The sequence below is a fragment of the Halichoeres trimaculatus genome, unplaced genomic scaffold (genome assembly GCF_033239565.1).
Source record: "Halichoeres trimaculatus isolate MK-OKI-2021-1 unplaced genomic scaffold, fHalTri1.1 fHalTri1_scaffold_8, whole genome shotgun sequence".
Classification (NCBI taxonomy): Eukaryota; Metazoa; Chordata; class Actinopteri; order Labriformes; family Labridae; genus Halichoeres; species Halichoeres trimaculatus.
In genome coordinates, this window is record NW_027437186.1 from 28,871,532 (window position 1) to 28,887,773 (window position 16,242).

General features: G+C 39.7%; 2 protein-coding genes across 2 annotated transcripts; one reads left to right on the forward strand and one right to left on the reverse strand.

Moving 5' to 3' along the window:
- Positions 1-1,382: 1,382 nt before the first annotated feature.
- Positions 1,383-6,042, reverse strand: klhl31 (kelch-like family member 31). The gene is made up of 3 exons (XM_074676145.1): positions 5,986-6,042; positions 3,056-4,261; positions 1,383-2,970 (listed from the first exon to the last, which is right to left on the reverse strand). Exons 2-3 carry the CDS (start codon positions 4,228-4,230, stop codon positions 2,238-2,240), a joined length of 1,908 nt encoding a protein of 635 aa, XP_074532246.1. The 5' UTR covers positions 4,231-4,261; positions 5,986-6,042; the 3' UTR covers positions 1,383-2,237.
- A 1,863-nt stretch (positions 6,043-7,905) lies between these two features.
- On the forward strand, positions 7,906-14,738 carry eloal (elongin A, like). The gene is made up of 11 exons (XM_074675979.1): positions 7,906-8,033; positions 8,933-8,989; positions 9,071-9,183; positions 9,262-10,150; positions 10,223-10,322; positions 10,415-10,576; positions 10,650-10,747; positions 13,226-13,406; positions 13,490-13,604; positions 14,236-14,342; positions 14,482-14,738. The coding sequence occupies exons 1-11, from the start codon at positions 7,956-7,958 to the stop codon at positions 14,541-14,543; spliced, it is 1,962 nt and encodes a 653-aa protein (XP_074532080.1). The 5' UTR covers positions 7,906-7,955; the 3' UTR covers positions 14,544-14,738.
- The last annotated feature ends 1,504 nt before the right edge of the window (positions 14,739-16,242 follow it).

Below are 16,242 nucleotides of genomic sequence, written 5' to 3' on the forward strand. Positions count from 1 at the left end.
TTATTATCATTTAAAGTCTGTCTGTGCATAGTTTACCCAGGACATCCCCCTTTCTTCACTCCATCGTCAGGTGAAATAATCAAAACCTGGACATTAATGGAAAAAGTTGACAGGAATTAGGCACAGGAGTCCTTTCACAATTGTATTGCAGTGATTCTGAAGTTAAGGTTCTGTGACTTCAAATTTTATTCAATATGACTACCATTACTCTGACCTAATAAATCATCTTACCTTCAATCTGAGGGATAACACAAGAAACGGGGTCTGAATTGAAATAGCACTTCCCTTTATTTTTGTCTTTAGTTCTAGTCTTTTTTTTACATACACACTCAGTATAGAGTATATTTACACAGTAAATCATTAACTTTGTCATAAAAGGGTTTTTTTTTTGTGATTTATGGTAGACTGCATGTAAATACTAACCAGTTATCTTTTAGTTTGTGTGTGTAAATACACCTTGGAATTTGAGATGATGTGCAAAAAAAGAGCTCCTTGGCTCAACATTAACAGAATTTATGACTTTTGAAACCAGAAGTATAGGAAGTCAAAATGCTGAAGTCTACGGGAAATAAATGCTGTCCTTATGTCCTCACCATTTGTTTCTTCCTAATGTGGTGAAACTAAATTTTTTTATTCAATCTCATTAACTCATTTAACAATATCAGCTGTACTAAAGTCAGGTCATAAATTCCCTAGAGTCAAAAATATTTTAGAAATGCCACCTAACAGGCACAATAACCAACTTCACACCCATTACCACGGACTGTGTGGAAAGAGGTTCTGCAGCATTCAGAGCAGGACCAGGCTCTGCAATAGCTTTGTCCCCCAAGTCATCAGCTTAACACTTAAATTACAGACAATACTCACTGCTGCTGGACATTATTGCACACACTTCACTGTTATTTTTATTCAGGTCAGTTTTAAGACACTGCTGCACATTTATTCATTTATTATTGTGCATTCCACTGCTGATGCACTTTATGTTAGGCCACTACAACTGTAATACAGCTATTACTGTTATCTGTACCTATTGCTATCTACTGCTATCTGTGTACTGAAAAACTGTGCCCTTTGTAAACAGAATTTGTCCTGTATACACCTGCTGCGTACAGAACGACAATAATGTCAAAGTCTAAGTAATATTGAATAAAAATGATTAAATAACACCAAAACATAACCGGTACCTGTTTTATTTGCTTATTTTGGCCTTTGGAAGGACATGAAATGTTTCAAATAAAGAACAATGGCTCAGAGCAGCTTACACTTCATTTCTTTAATTTAAAAACAAACAATCCAACAAAAAAATTAAAAGACATGAGCATTCAAGGAATTTACATCTCGATCTCCAGGAACGCTCAGGCTGACCACTTCCATCCCCGAGTTATATTTTTCTTTTTTTCTTTTTACAAAATAACTTATCACCATCACATCCTGACCCATTCAACGCTCCACACCTTTACAGCATTTTCCCAACAGAACTCATGAAAGTGTTATGTGTGTGTGTGTGTGTGTGTGTGTGTGTGTGTGTGTGTGTGTGTGTGTGTGTGTGTGTGTGTGTGTGTGTGTGTGTGTGTGTGTGTGTGTGTAAGCTCTAGTCATGAGCACCCACTCCTGGCAGGTAATGCTAACACTTTATCCAGCTCTAATTATTTCCTGTCTATTAATCTGTTCAAGTATTAGAGAATCACAGTCGCTACAGTCATTTTTTAACAAGACTGTCACAAAATCCAGCAGAATTATCATTTTTGGTATTAGTTTCTGTGCTGTTTTCATTATTAACCCCAAAGGCATTGTTCACCTTTGAAATTGCCTTTATTATTTGTAACAGAAAACAGTTTGAATAAAGTTTATACAACTGGTTGGCCCCAAAAACAAGCTTCTGTCTAAAACTGATGCATCTGGTTGCTGCAATATCCACTTGTCTCTTTTTAAGACATTACTGACCTTAATGATTCCAATTTTTACTGATTAACACATAATAAATATTGAAAATATATTAAATTGCTTTCAAATTCTTTTTATGATTTCAGGCCAAGGCTTTTTTTGTTTGCTTCTGATAAATGAGATTTTTTCATCATCCATGTGCTTTATTCAGTTTTTCCTCATCTTAAGGGAGTTAAAATATATGTTAGTGGATACAAGGGGATAAGTTTAAGAGTTTGGTACCAAGACTTTTGCAACAGAAGAGCTGGAGACCTTTAGACATGTAAACTACAGCACTACTACTGCCTAATACTTTATATACTGACTGGTGCAGAAGATGCTGAACTGGCTCTGGACTCGCGTGTTTTCCGTGTAGGGATGGTAACGACACAGCATGAAATGCCGACTGTAGCTTCTGGCAACTCGTCATCCTCAGTCCATTCGTTGAGGTCGGGGTTGTACACCTGAATGCATTTCTTGTACTTCTTCTCGCCCTCATTCCAGCCCCCAAGGAGGTACACCTTGTTGTTCAAAATGGAAATACCTGCTGTGCTCACTCCTGTGTGCAGAGGCGCGCAGTAGCTCCACTGCCCGTTGTGAGGATTGTAAGACTCAACGGCGAGGACGTCCACTCTCTCCCCACGACCTCCCAGCTGGCTTCCACCAATGACATAGGCTCGGTCGCCCACGGTGGCGGCACAATGCCAACCACGAGGTGTGCTCAGGCTGCTCTTATCCTGCCAGGAGTCAGTGGAGGGGTCGTATGAGCACACAGCTCTGGAGTAGGCGTTGTTGATGTAACCTCCTGATACAAGGATCTTGCCATCAATGAGGGAGCTGGCGTGACAGCAACGAGGAATCTCCATTGGGGCTTTCATCTGCCACTGATTAGATGAGGGAACATAGCACTCCACTGAGGCCTGAACGCCATCACTGTTTCGCCCTCCAATGGCGAACAACAGGCCGTTGAAGGTGTTGAGACTGAAGTGGGTACGCCTCTGGATCATGTTGCTCAAGTGGTTCCAGGTGTTGAAGCGAGGATCGTATCTAAAGAAGAAAGAGTTATCATCAGTTTGGAATTCTGCAAGAACAAGTTCAACTGATTCATTGCAAAGGGACAAGGAGTTCTTACCTGCAGAAGTTGCTGACAGCATGCTTGGCCTGGTTCCTGGCATCGTTCTGGTCCTCACCGCCTGCCACATACAGGAAGCCGTCCAAGACTGCGATACACTGGTTGAAGCTCTTTGCCGGCATTTCTGTCAACTTATTCCAAACGTTATCTGAATCTCTGTAGAGAACTTCTTTGCTGAGGGATTTCTCCGTCAAGGCAGGGCGTCCACCCACCGTGAGAATCACTTTGAGGCCACCACGCACCTTTGTTCTACGTGACTGGAGGATGTTCTGTTGGTATGGCAGCAGGTGGTAATTCATGGCATCGACAAGGAGACGGTGGCACTCGGGGTCCTGCATCATTCTGGGGACACTCTGGACGTGATTCACCAGGTCTTGGGCTGAGATAGTACCAAAGCGAATATGGGTCAGGAGATCTGCGGCATACTTCAGCCTCTTCTCATCAAAGTCCAACCACTTCATGGCGATCTGGAAGGCTGTGATTTCAGAGGGAAGCTGCAAGGAATCATCAGCAAGGAAGTCGCTGATCTGCTCATAGGTGAGCTTCAAGAACTGCTCCATCTCAGAGAACTCGATGAAGTTCTCCCTCATGAACTTCTGAGTCGCCTCCTTGGTTTCTTTGAGGTCGTAGGCATCAGCAATGTTGGCCACATACATGCAGTTCTCCACGCTGAGCTCCTGCATGAGGAAGTCACTGCACATCTTCACCAAGGTGCCGATCTGCAGCAGCATGGCGGCAGCGATAGTGCTCCCGATGCTGTACAGTGACAGGGTCAGCTTCCCAGAGTAAGCATAGGTGATCGCCGTGGCGAGGCCGACAGGTGAGAGGTCGTTCAGGTCGATCTTCTGGAGGGAAGGATCTTTCTTCAAGATGTTGCGAATGTACTCACTGCAGGAGGCCATGACCACCTTGTGGACATCAAAAGACTTTGACTTGGTGGCGACCGTCAGATCGCAGAGGAAGCTGTCCTGCCTCATGTTGCTCAAACCCTCCAGCAGGTTTGGGGCGTACAGGGAGTCATTGACTTCAGTGGAGATGCAACTGAAGCCGTTTCCTCCCTCTAGCAGGGTGTTCAGCCCATTGATCTTGTTGATGGGGCTGTCCTCCACCATGATGGTCATTTCATTGATGTCCCCTTTGCTCTTCTTGGTTGTCTTATTCTTTTTGGGTGCCATGGCTGGAGCAGAGGTACACAGCCCAAACCTTCTGAAAACATAAAGGAAAAACATGTCAGAAAAAGGTTATCAAACTTTATCAGATTCAGTCAGTAGTAAAAAAGTGAGACTAAAAAAGGTAGTTCCCAGATTAGTTTCAAAATCAGCATTAATTTATTCCTTTCAAGGATTTTATTTGACCCTAAAATAAAATTTTATTGAAGGTAGTCAAAGGTTAGATAAAGTCACCACAGCTGAATTGTTTCCTCCAAAAAACCTAATTTGTGGTTAGGACCCTGTATAAAATTTTTGCCCAGAATTTGATGGTTTGTAAATTCTTCAGCACCTTTATTTAATAGTGCAAAGACAAGGAATACATGTACAACCCAAAGACTTTTATGGTTTTATGAAAAATATCAATCCATCTTGAATTCTAAAATACTTAAGTAATGTAAAAGAAAAAAGTAGTTATTGGCATCAACTTGCAAAGGATAGTAACATAAAAAAAGTACAAAAGCACTTTAGATAGGCCAATTCTCACTGCAATAAAGATGGCTATCTAACTCCATGAGGAAGTAAGGAAATAGTTTACCAATCCAGAATAATATTCCTCGGCATAAAATTTCAGAAAATTTGAGGTCCCACGGGTAGCTCTTCATTAATAGAGACACAGCTCTGTAGTGGAAATCACTACATGGGCTCAGAATCACTCTCAAAAAACCTTGATCTGTATCCACAGCTTGTTGCTTCATTCCTGTGCTCTGTATAAACATGATCCAGAAATGCAGATTTGGGGATGTATAAGGGGTAGCTTACTTTTCTTAGAAGGCTCTTTTCATGCTCATCAATATATAAAAGTTATTGAACAACGTTTGCTACCAGTCATTCATTTTGTTTTTTCATTTTCAGTCATCTTGCACAACAACATGGCTCTTTAGTAGAAGACTCCAGGTGTTAAATGTCCAAACTTTGCACCCTTTGAAAACTTTTGGCAAATGTCTTTGGAATTGAAAATGCAAACATCTACCTCAAAAAGGATACAAAAATTTAATGGTCCTTCAGGTGGATTTAGGTAGCTCATTTGTGACTCGGCTGTAAATACATAGGGGGCTAGATGAATTTGACACGTTTTGTTATTGACACCCTGTAAAGTTCCTTAGTTTACTTGTTTGATGAACTGTTCATTTTACAATCTAAAGTTTGTGTTGTTTTTTCCAGGCACAACCGGAAACCGACACCTTTTGAAAACGTGTGCAGCCAGGTGATGCTGGGGGGCTACAGAGTGCGTCAACAAGCCCCCTCTTTGCATCTGTCACATTTTATCAGCAGTAAGTCCAGGAATAGCATCGCTGGACGGCTCTCCCATGACGTTCCTTTTATAGACTTTGAGACATGAGCAGCAGGCCTCATGTCCTCTAACATGTTAAGTTCAAATCAGGGCAATTTAGCTTTTTTTTGTCTCTTTTCTTTAATGACATTTGGCTGATTGAAAACTGGCCTCGGTACATCTGAAATTAAGACAATAGACAGGATAAGTTGGGTAAAAGAAATCCACCTCGAAAAGAGCACTAGAAACACTGAGGCACGCTGTCAATGTGGCCATGTGTGAAACCAATTCTCCAAATGGTCCTCAGCTTCACACAGACAAACTGCTTCTTAGAGTCAAAGTTTGTGAAAAGTAACTTAAGTTTCAATCATGGCAATTAAAGTCATCAAATTGCACTCATATTTCTAAAATGTCAAAGAACATAAGAATGCAATAAAAGTTTCACTTACCGGATAAATGAAGTTGAGGCTGGTGAAGAAGGAACTTGTGCCTCCAGTTACTGGAGCAGGAGAGAGAGAGAGCAGCAGTCACCCTGCTGAAAGAGACATGTGGTTAACTCCTCCTCTCTGGGAGTGAGTGCCAATCAAGTATTGTGCAATGCATGTGGCAGAGGGCAGGGACAATACAACCCCCCCAGCATGCTGAGTGTCCCACAGTAGCCCCAATCGTTTCATGTCAACATGCAGAGGGGATTTGGTCAGCGTCTGCAATGGAATGACATGGGAAGAGTTTGATTTTTCTGTTGCTCTGGTACATGTCTTATGATCTCATGGAAAAGCTCCTCCAATTACAGGGGAAGCTATTAGTCCTGTTGGTAGAAGCTGTTGTATTCTGCAGTAGTGCTCTGATACTTTTTGCCTGATGGCAAAAGCTAAAACAGGTCGTGGAATGGGTCATGGGAGGCCCTGCAAGAGCAGCACAGGTGGTACGTCTCCAACATGAAGGGGAGAGGGACAACAGTCATTCTGCTGGACCCTTTGCTATCCGATTTAGCTGATGCTTTTCCATCGCTTTGCAGCTGCCAAACCAGGAAGTAGGAAGAATGCTCTTAATGCTCCCTGCACAAAGTAGTGATGGCAGGAATAAGTCTCCGGAGGAGCTGTTTGAGCCTCATTAGGTGGCCACTGTTGAGGTCAGGTGACCTGCCAGGTGCACACATATAAAAGTTTGATGCTGCTGACCCGTGCCACAGATTACTTACAGACACAGTCATACCAGAAGATTTCATAACTTGCAAATAAGCAGGCTCCTCAAAGTGCAAATTAGAGAGGTTTAGGTCAATTTCCATACAGCCCCAAATCTTCATCTTAAAATACATCAATTATGTATTATGTATGGCTTTGAAATGAGACATATTCTCAATTATATGTAAGTCTACATTTTATGTCAAGAAAGGCACATTTGAAATGGTGCATTGGCTGCTTGTATAAAGCTGAAGATCCGTACATTCTGCAGAGACTCAACAACTCTTACAGATGACATCTTTACATGATTTATCAGGATGTGAAAATGTGAGCCTTCAACAAACAAAAGAGAGGACAAGACTAGACTTAAGTGATGAAATTATGCAGAAAAGGAAAATAGATGCATAAAATAGTTGTGAATGCAGGATGAGAAATATTTAAGGCTAAAAATGTTGTTTGCAGTTCAAAACAGCATGAATCTGAAAAACAATCTGATAAAATTCTGATCCTGATCCTGCCATAAAAACCATCCTGCCATATTTTTCCCATATTGTCTGTAATGATGTCACGCGGTGGCTGATTTTTTTTTTTTTTCTGGAAATGACTACAAGAAATAGCTAACATATAGAGCAATAAATATGTCAGGGCTGCTGTCTTTTGTTCATTCTCACAAAATTGAATGTGTCCCTCTCCTCTTACTTGAAAATTGAGGTACCCCTGGTTTTCTGGGAATTAAAAAAAAAATTCTTTCTGTGTAATTGTGACTGTACCATTAATTTCCAATTCATGCTTCATTTACTCAACTAATGCTTAGGTTTAAAGACAAATTACTACGCATTGTTTGTTTTTAAGAATTATAAACTCACTAAAGTAGAAAGAGTCAGTATCCCATCCACAAGTCATACATTTATTTGGGTAAAGGCAAAAGCATACCACATGTTTTATGCATTCAAAGGATGGGAAAATTTTCTCTTAGTCCTACTATATAATTTAAAGGCCCTATAATTCACAAAGAGTGGGTTGCAGAAAAATAAAACTTTAGGAACATGTAAGCATTGCTCTTAATCTCATTGTTCTTCTGATTTTATTTCATAAATACGATGAAAAAATAGACATAAACTTGAATTTGCACATAATTAACAATGTTCCATGAGTCCCGCCCATTATATCAGGGTCATCAACGGGCGCGCGCTGCCAGGTGTGCGCGTGTGGATGGTTGCACGTGAGGCACCGTGATGGCCAGCAGCTCTGATGTGGTGAAGAAAATTATGAGATTGAAACTCCAGCTCACAGACTCAGCAGACTCTGCTACGGTAGAAACAAAGTTTATTCTGATATAAGTGCGCACTATAAACAGATCAGACAGATCGGTGACTGTGTGGTAAATAGTGTGCTGTCTCTTCAAATACCAGAAGTTTGCGGTTGTAGCGATTAGGCAGATAATTGCTCCAGAAACGTGGCAGGTTTTTAAAGGTCTGTTTACATTGATTGACAAACTTTTTTTTTATTTGTATCATATTAACTTATTGTATTTAGACCTCGACCTTCAAGATGAAGTTATAGCCTAATAATTTGGGGTGAATTATGATAAATTAACATTCCTGTGAGCTTTGCTCTGCTGTTTCCTGCTCCCTTTGATGTGTGTTGAGCCTGAGTGAGAGCTCAGACATGTGCTCTGCAGGCACACATTTGCAGCACTTCACTGCAGGGGTCAGTCTGTTTTAAAGGGAGGTGCTCTGCTGCTAAAATTGGCGACTCCTCCAGTTGTTCAACTTATGGTTACTGTCCATCAACCCTGGAGGCTGGGGAGCTCTCCCTTCAGTCTCATTTAACATGTAGATTGATTTGTAAATATACCAATATGAAGCTGCACATTGAGTTAAATTACGTTGAAGTTGAGTCTAAGTTGAATGAAAGTGAAAACAACCTCCACAGGGTGTTATATTGAGTGGTTTCAGAAGCCAGCAGTAGCATTATCCATTTATAGTATGCAGTAAAATGAGCAGCCGTAGTGGGTGTGTTGTTCCCATACATAGCTTCTGCTCTGAATGCACAATCAGCAACTGTTAGATCCAAAAACAACACTTCCATATGTGGCTTGTTGAATTTCTAAACTTTATTTAATCTCTTTTTGTTGCATTTTTAATTTAAAATGTCAACAATTTCATCAAAGTACCATTACAGGCTCTTTCTCCCCTGTCTGTCTTTGCAGGTTGTGAAAGTTCTGCGGAAACTCAAAGATCTGGAAATCACATTAGACATTCTTGCTGTGAGTCATTTTTCCCAAGGTTACGCGTTTTATTGAATATTTTTCTTTGCTTGAATTGACTTGTGTCCTCAAATGGATCAGGAAACTGGAATTGGCAAAACAGTGAACTCACTGCGCAGACATGAACAAGCTGGAGAATTTGCCAAATCACTTGTTAGCAGCTGGAAAAGATTGGTCCCAAAAGGCTCCTCAAGGTAAGCTGTATGTAACTGTTGCACTTGATGCATTTTTTTAATGTCAAATTGTGCTAACTTATTTGTGTTTGAATGCAGCCAAACAGAAGATGTTGAAGCGTCAGAGAGTTTGTCTGCTAAAGACAAACTGGACCAACACTCTCCTAAAAATGGACATCTGACAGCAAAAGATTTCAACAATAACTGCTTAACAGCATACTGTAAAAGTAACGAGTCCTCAGATGAGGCTGAGTTTAAAAGAAAGAGTGACAGGAAAGCAGATTTAGAGGCCCAGAAGACACACAAGAAAGAGAGAGGTCAAAAAGGAAATGAATGTATTTCTCAGAGTAAATTCTTAGAAGAGAAAATTGAATCCCAAGAAGATTTTGATTTAGTTGTTTCCAAGAAAAAGAAAATCAAAAGTTGTGATAAAGAATCAAGAGGTTTTGATTGCTCAGAGGACACTCAGAAATCCTGTTCTTATTCTAAAGAAAAAATAAAAAGTAGATCTGAAAGTGAAACATTTAAGTCAGAGAACGAGTCGCGAAAGAAGTCAAAGACATCCCAAGAGACAACTAACAAAGGCAAAGAGTCTTCATCGTCTATTTCGAACAGGAGACACTCCAAAATGGTCCAGGAAGCTAGTGTCAAAGATTACAAGATTACAGAAAAATGTAGAGGTTCAGATGACCAAGATAAAACCAGGAAAAGAAAAGAAAAACATACGAGTCCAAAATCTGTACAAGAGTCTGAAAATGCTGAGCACAAAACCAAAAAACTAAAGCAAGAAGACGAAGAAATCAACTCTGACGAGCAGTTCATGTCCTTTGAATCCTTCCTGAACTATGACGTGAATGTTTGCAAGAGAAGAGACAAATTTGCAGCGAAGAAAGGGCTTAAAAAAATCAAGAGCCCAGTGAAAGAAGAATCAGGAGATCTTGATGTAAGAATGGATGAAATGGAAACGATTGCTGCTTCCCCTAAACAGGTATTCACATGAAAATTATTACATTTAAATTGTACATTTATGAGTTCTGACCTGTATTCTGTTATAATTTAGAAGTCTAAGGGATCAATCATGGACCTGATTAACATCCCTTTACCTGCTGCTCTACCTGAGTGTGACAAACCTTCTTGTGAGGAGTATTTGGAGAGAAAAGGTGCCTTCACGTCTATTGAAAAAATGAAGAAGATATTTTAAGTTATAAGCTTATCATTTTTCACTCTTTACTCTCTGTTTTGTTTCTCATAGTTGAGAGGGAGCCTGACTTATGTGATGAAGACTCTGCAGTCTTCACCGGTCAACGATTAAAAAAAAAGATGCAAGTGTACTCTGGAAACAAGGCTGTTTCCCTCCCAGTCATGATGAGCCTGTACCAGCAGTGTATCCGCACGCTGCAGAACAACATCAACTGTGAGTAAAGCACAAAGACTTCCTTCTCTTCAAACTGTTAGATTTATATTCAGGAGCTGAAATCTTTTCTCAGTGCTTTATGAAACTGGTGGAGTCCCGCTTGAGATCCTGGAGCCGGTGCTGGAGAGGTGCACGCCTGAACAGCTGCTACGCATTGAAGAATGCAACCCAGTAAGGATGTCAGTGTGAATACACTCAGTGAGACTTTATTTAGGGCACCTGCTGAGGAAGGAATAGGAACCCCGTTTGTCTCTGCAGCAGCTGAAAATTGCTGATTTAACTGAGAGCCAAAGTTATTGTTTAACTTTAGAAAGAATTTAAAGGTTTATTCATGTGACATGAAACACTGCCACACTCTCAAGGTCCTGGGAAAATGTTTTGGCTGGTTATAAAAGAGGCAGAAATAGATGCTGATACCTCCATATAACCTGCTAAAGCAAACAAAACTATCATAAAGATTTAGACTTTCAGTTGAGTTATTTTAATTCTAAATCTAGACAATAAATCAATAGGATTCTTCTGCATCAACATGATTATCATAATTTAGCACAGTTTCTTAATACATGAAACATGAAAAATGTTAGTGGGATGTGATTGTCAGGAATTAATACCGATGCATGTACCAGACAAAAAAGACATGACAGGTACTGCTCTGTCCACAGGGGGCGCCAAAGTTGCCACAAACAAAGAAAATTCAATTTGAAAAGAGCCCCTACTTGGAGCTATAACAGAACTTGCTTGATGAATATTTGTATCAACTTAAAAATCACTACATCAAAAATGCTACAGACTCCGAGTTTTCTTAGATTTCCATAAATTAGTTTTGTTTATAGGCCACCACGGTTGTTTTGTTGCAATGCATTCCTGTCATCATCTGGAGAGTTTTTTGCACTATGTCATCTGTTCAGTCTTTTCAATTTTAACCTGAACACACTGACCGAAAGAATGATATAGGAGAAATCACACACAATGGAATAAAATAGAAAATACTTGATATACTAAGTACTATCCCTGGGGAGAAATTCAGGATGAGTCACAGCAGCAATCAGGAAAACGAAAGTAAGACATTGTATAGCTTATGCAAAAAGGTCTATAACAAGATAGATGATGACAGCTTGGCCATTATTGTCCAGTCAGCCAGCCTCCACCTCCACAGGGTCCAGGACTGAGCTTTCTCAGCAGTCTGTTCAGTCTCTGTCTCCTGTATCCTGTCTGCTCACAGCAGGTAGAGTTCTTCAAATGTGGCGTTGGTGTCTGTGAATAGCATGATGCTACTCTGCCCTCTGGTATTCCCTCTGTTGCTGGGTTAGCACACCTAGCTCGTCCATCTTACTGGAGATAGATCTTGCGTTCCCAATAGCGATGGATGGAAGGACAGGTCAATGTCGACACTTCTTAGCTCACACCTGAGAACCACCACATCATCCTAACCTCCTCCTCCTCACCTTGTGGGAAATCATCAGGCCTTTCACCAGTTAGCACTGACATGCTACAGACTGCTAACAGATAATTGTACATGTAAACAATGCAGCCATGGTCACATGTAGGATCTCCAGACAAACGCAGAAGCAAAAATAGTAATAGACTTGACAATTAAGAAGATGCAGGAGGGAGAGTAGACATAAGAAGATAGAAATAAATTGACTCTTCTGTCAATTCTTGATTTTTTTTAATGTTAAAATAAAAACCCTCCTCCTTCCTCAAGGCTTGGGACTGGCAATAGTGACCTAAAAGAAACAAGCTTACACGTGTTTCATTTGCATGCAGTTGCTTGGCTGCAGCTGTGAGCAGGGAGGACTTGTCAGTCGGAATATTTTGGAAAGGGAAGGGGCCCACAGTAACAACGCTTCTCACTTTTTGGAGAAAAAAAGTCAAGAGAGGGTCTGAAATGTCGCTAAATAGCAACAAAGTTTCTAAGTTGGTAACACTGACTGTATCTCCCGCACCTTTATATGTCATTGTCTCAGAACGCACTTTGCACCTCTGTATGTCTAAAAGGTGGTAAAGTTAAAGGTTTGAAACTAATTGGGACATTTAACGCCACTCACAGTGAAGTTTAGTAGAATAGGGAAACAGCAACTTATTAGGGCCATCAAGTGCTGACACTTTGGGTTCCCTTTAAGACTTTATAAACAGAAAGATGAGCTGCAGCCTTCAGATATGCTTAATGATAACATTTGATTAGAAATCAAATAGGGTCTTTTTATATTTTAGGTCTAGTTGCTAGTTCTTTCTTCAACCAGATAATGTGAAATTATACTTATAATAATACAGTGTAATAATAATGTCAATGTAGATAATAATTTAAGGATGGTTGCATCATATTTAGTGAGCTGCTAATTTAGATCTGTAGTCCCACTTGAAATTGACACAAGATGAACCAAAAAGTCCACTGTGTTGAAAAGGAAGAAAGCTGTATTAGATGGGAGGGATTTAATGTCATTCAGTGGGAGGAAAGTAACAGTTATTGCATTATTAGTGGGTGTTGTCTATGTGAAGTATGAAAATAATAAGAAAAGCATATGTGAAGCCCTTGTGTCTCCCTTGACCCCTCTCAGTAAACCTTGATGTTGTAGTCCTTGTATAAAATTCCAAAAGTTTTGGTAAGAGGATGTTTATTTGTAGTCCTGACAATGTTAATTTCCACAGATCTACATAGGAGCAACAGACCACCTGTGGGGCAAACATTGTCAGAGAGACTTTAAAGACGCCAAACTTCAGGAGTATGAATCCTGGAAAGAGATGTACATGAGACTGTACGAAGAAAGAGAAAAGAAGTTTAAAAGACTGACAAAAAGTATCTCTTCGGCACATTCAAACAAACCTAAAGGTGAGTGCTGTGAACTCAACACGAATCAGAAACTGTTAAGTTTGAAGATACATTTTTGATCACATCCTGCTCACTGTTTGAAGGTCGGCAGGTGAAGATGGCGTTTGTACATACTGTTGCAAAGCCGCCCAGAGATGTGCGAATTCAGCAGGAGATACATGGAACTGCCGCTCAGCAGTCACAGCAGCCCAGGTGTAGGTAAGTTTCAGAGTTCAAAATGCAAATAAATACAAACAGGTTTTTAAATAAGGTTTTATTGAATTTATTGATCTGTTTGTCAGTATTATCTGGTGTAGCGTCTTTTTCCAAATTAAAAAGTTTATAAATGAGGACCAAGTCCATGCATTCAAACACAAGAGCTAAGGTTGAAGTAGTCCACACCAAAACACAGAGAAAACATAATTTACTAACAGATAAGTAGTTTACCTTAAAAAACAAAACTGTAGTTTCCTCTTGAAGCACCAGGTACACAGAGACACTATTGTGTTTTAACCTTCAAAGCCCTGTGCCTGCTCAGCTCCTCTGAACAACAACAAGAGCATTAAACAGAGTTATAAACCATCAGAGACTCATGTGATAGCTGTGGGTGACATGCTTTTTGGGTGAGCTTAGCCAAACGCAGGAATTGGAGCAATGTGCTGGATAAACTGGTTTCACTCTGGTTGGTAAAGCCTGGGGCCCGTGTTGTCGTCTGTCTCAGCAGGGGATGTTTTTCTCACCAGCTGTACTATCATGGTGTCACTGGGAGGCAAATGGAGATTCATTTTGTCATTTTCTTTGCTTTGTTTTTGTTTGGTGAATGATATTGTTTTGATTCTTTTCCAAACAGTGTAAAGGTTCAGGACAGTAGAACAAAGATGAGTTCTGAGGAGCACAGTAGATCCAGCAGCACCAGTTCAGGAGGTGGAAATGCACAAGATCCTCGCAAAAAATCAAGTGAGAGGACAAAATCACCTGAAATGTGCAAAAATTTTGATAGAAAATGCTTTTCCTGATTTCTCTGTACTGAAATTAAATTTAGTGGCTAAATTGTAAAAGCTTTTAACAACAATTTTTCATTTTTTTCCATTTCCAGAAGTTGCTCCAATTATGGCAAAGTCCTTAAAGGCCTTTAAGAAACAGATGGGACGCAGATGAACACTGATAATATGTCTTCATATCGACAGTGCGTAGATGTGATAAAAGTTGCACTTAATCAGTCATTAACTTTGGACGAGGGAAGACCTGGCGTGCTTGCCTATGATTATTCTGTGTTTGTCTGAAAATAATCAGGAATTTAATTTTTTTTCTCTGATATAATGACTTTTCTTCACTAATAAATGAAGGATGAAATGAGCAAATGTGACTTCATATTTTCTCTGTGGGTTATTTAATAGGAGTTGGCTCCCTCTAGTGGATATACATAGAAGTGACACTACTAAATCTGCAGTAACTTAAAACCACTACACATTGTGACATTTCCTTATTTTGAGAAATATTAATGTTCTCATTTGATCAAATGAACTCCAAACTATTTTGACACTAAATTAAACAAAGTGCATGCTCAGTAGAAAACATTGATTCAGAAAGATCAGTGATTTTACTTTCAGTCTAAGTAGTTTTGGTAAACTGTTAAGATCTATGAAAAATATCTGTTTATTTTTTTTTCTTGTTTTGTCATGTCTTGCCATCTAAATTGTGTCCAAATAAGCTCAGTATAACAGAAGAAAAGTATTTATTTTCTTACTCTCACTATGTTGTTGTCTTTAGTGGGGGGAGACTTCTGCCTGCCACTTCTGGAGGACCTGCCCTGTCAATTTAAGTTTTTTTTATTTTTACTTTTTGGATGCATTTGAACAACTGTTTGGGATATATATATAAAAAAGAGGAGAATCTAAGACTACTGCAGCCTTCAGCACCACCTGTGGAGGTCTGCCAAAACTGCATCATTAATCTAACCTTATTTTTAATTCAGTAGTTTGAAGCAATTTCTCTTCTATATTGTGAAAGTGACTTATTGCTCACAACTTTTAAAATGTTACCTAGATGGAGGCCTATGTTTTTCCATGTTTGATTTATTTGAATACTTGGGTACAAATGGAACAAAAATGGGTCTTAACAAAGTAGCAGCTTCACAATTCAGTGATAAAGACCAGTGACAGAGATCTATCGTGTAGCATCTGCCAGTTGTACTATGATTGATTCGGTCTCTCAGTTATTGTCTGTGCACTGAGTGGTGGTGTGTTTCTGGGATTAGGGGGAGAGTTTAGTGGAGATTAGCTGAGCAGTTGGACCGCTTGGAGGAAAACTGTTCATCATCTTGAAGCTTTGTCTCCTTGGTTTCTTCTGAGTGATTGCCGAGGGCCAAAACAGGTAATGAGATCAAGAATTTGAAAGGCAAACTTTTATCAACTTCTCATACTTCTGTGCAAAAAATAAATAAGTAAAAGAACATGAATTATTTTTTGTTTTAAATGATAAAAGTATGGTTACAATCAAGGGGACAAATATTTTAGGTTGCACAGAACCTATATAAGGGGAGATGGAGAGCTAACTGACCTGGGTGATGGTGAAATGACCTCATGTTGACCTCTCATCAGCACACAAGAGCTGACTTTGACCTTTGACCTGTTAGGATAGAGAGATGAGAATGGAAAACGAAGAATGATCTGAGCTGTGCTGGATGCCACATGACAAAAAGACCCACAAAAGAGTTTTCTAGATTAGATGTTGGACCGTAATTATACAGCAAAGGGACATATTTAATGCTACACCATATTGTTTTATCATTATTAGATATGACATTTTCTGTGAACAGCATTTAGTTACAACAGATAATAATATGATGTAGCAGAGT

Bases quoted from the DNA above. Each gene is read 5' to 3' on its own strand.
- klhl31 (XM_074676145.1), bottom strand. From the start codon at position 4,230: ATGGCACCCAAAAAGAATAAGACAACCAAGAAGAGCAAAGGGGACATC. The intron at 2,971-3,055 runs GTAAGAACTCCT...TTTCTTCTTTAG, and splicing joins GCTGTCAGCAACTTCTGCAG to ATACGATCCTCGCTTCAACA.
- eloal (XM_074675979.1), top strand. From the start codon at position 7,956: ATGGCCAGCAGCTCTGATGTGGTGAAGAAAATTATGAGATTGAAACTC. The intron at 10,151-10,222 runs GTATTCACATGA...GTTATAATTTAG, and splicing joins TTGCTGCTTCCCCTAAACAG to AAGTCTAAGGGATCAATCAT. The intron at 10,577-10,649 runs GTGAGTAAAGCA...ATCTTTTCTCAG, and splicing joins GCTGCAGAACAACATCAACT to TGCTTTATGAAACTGGTGGA.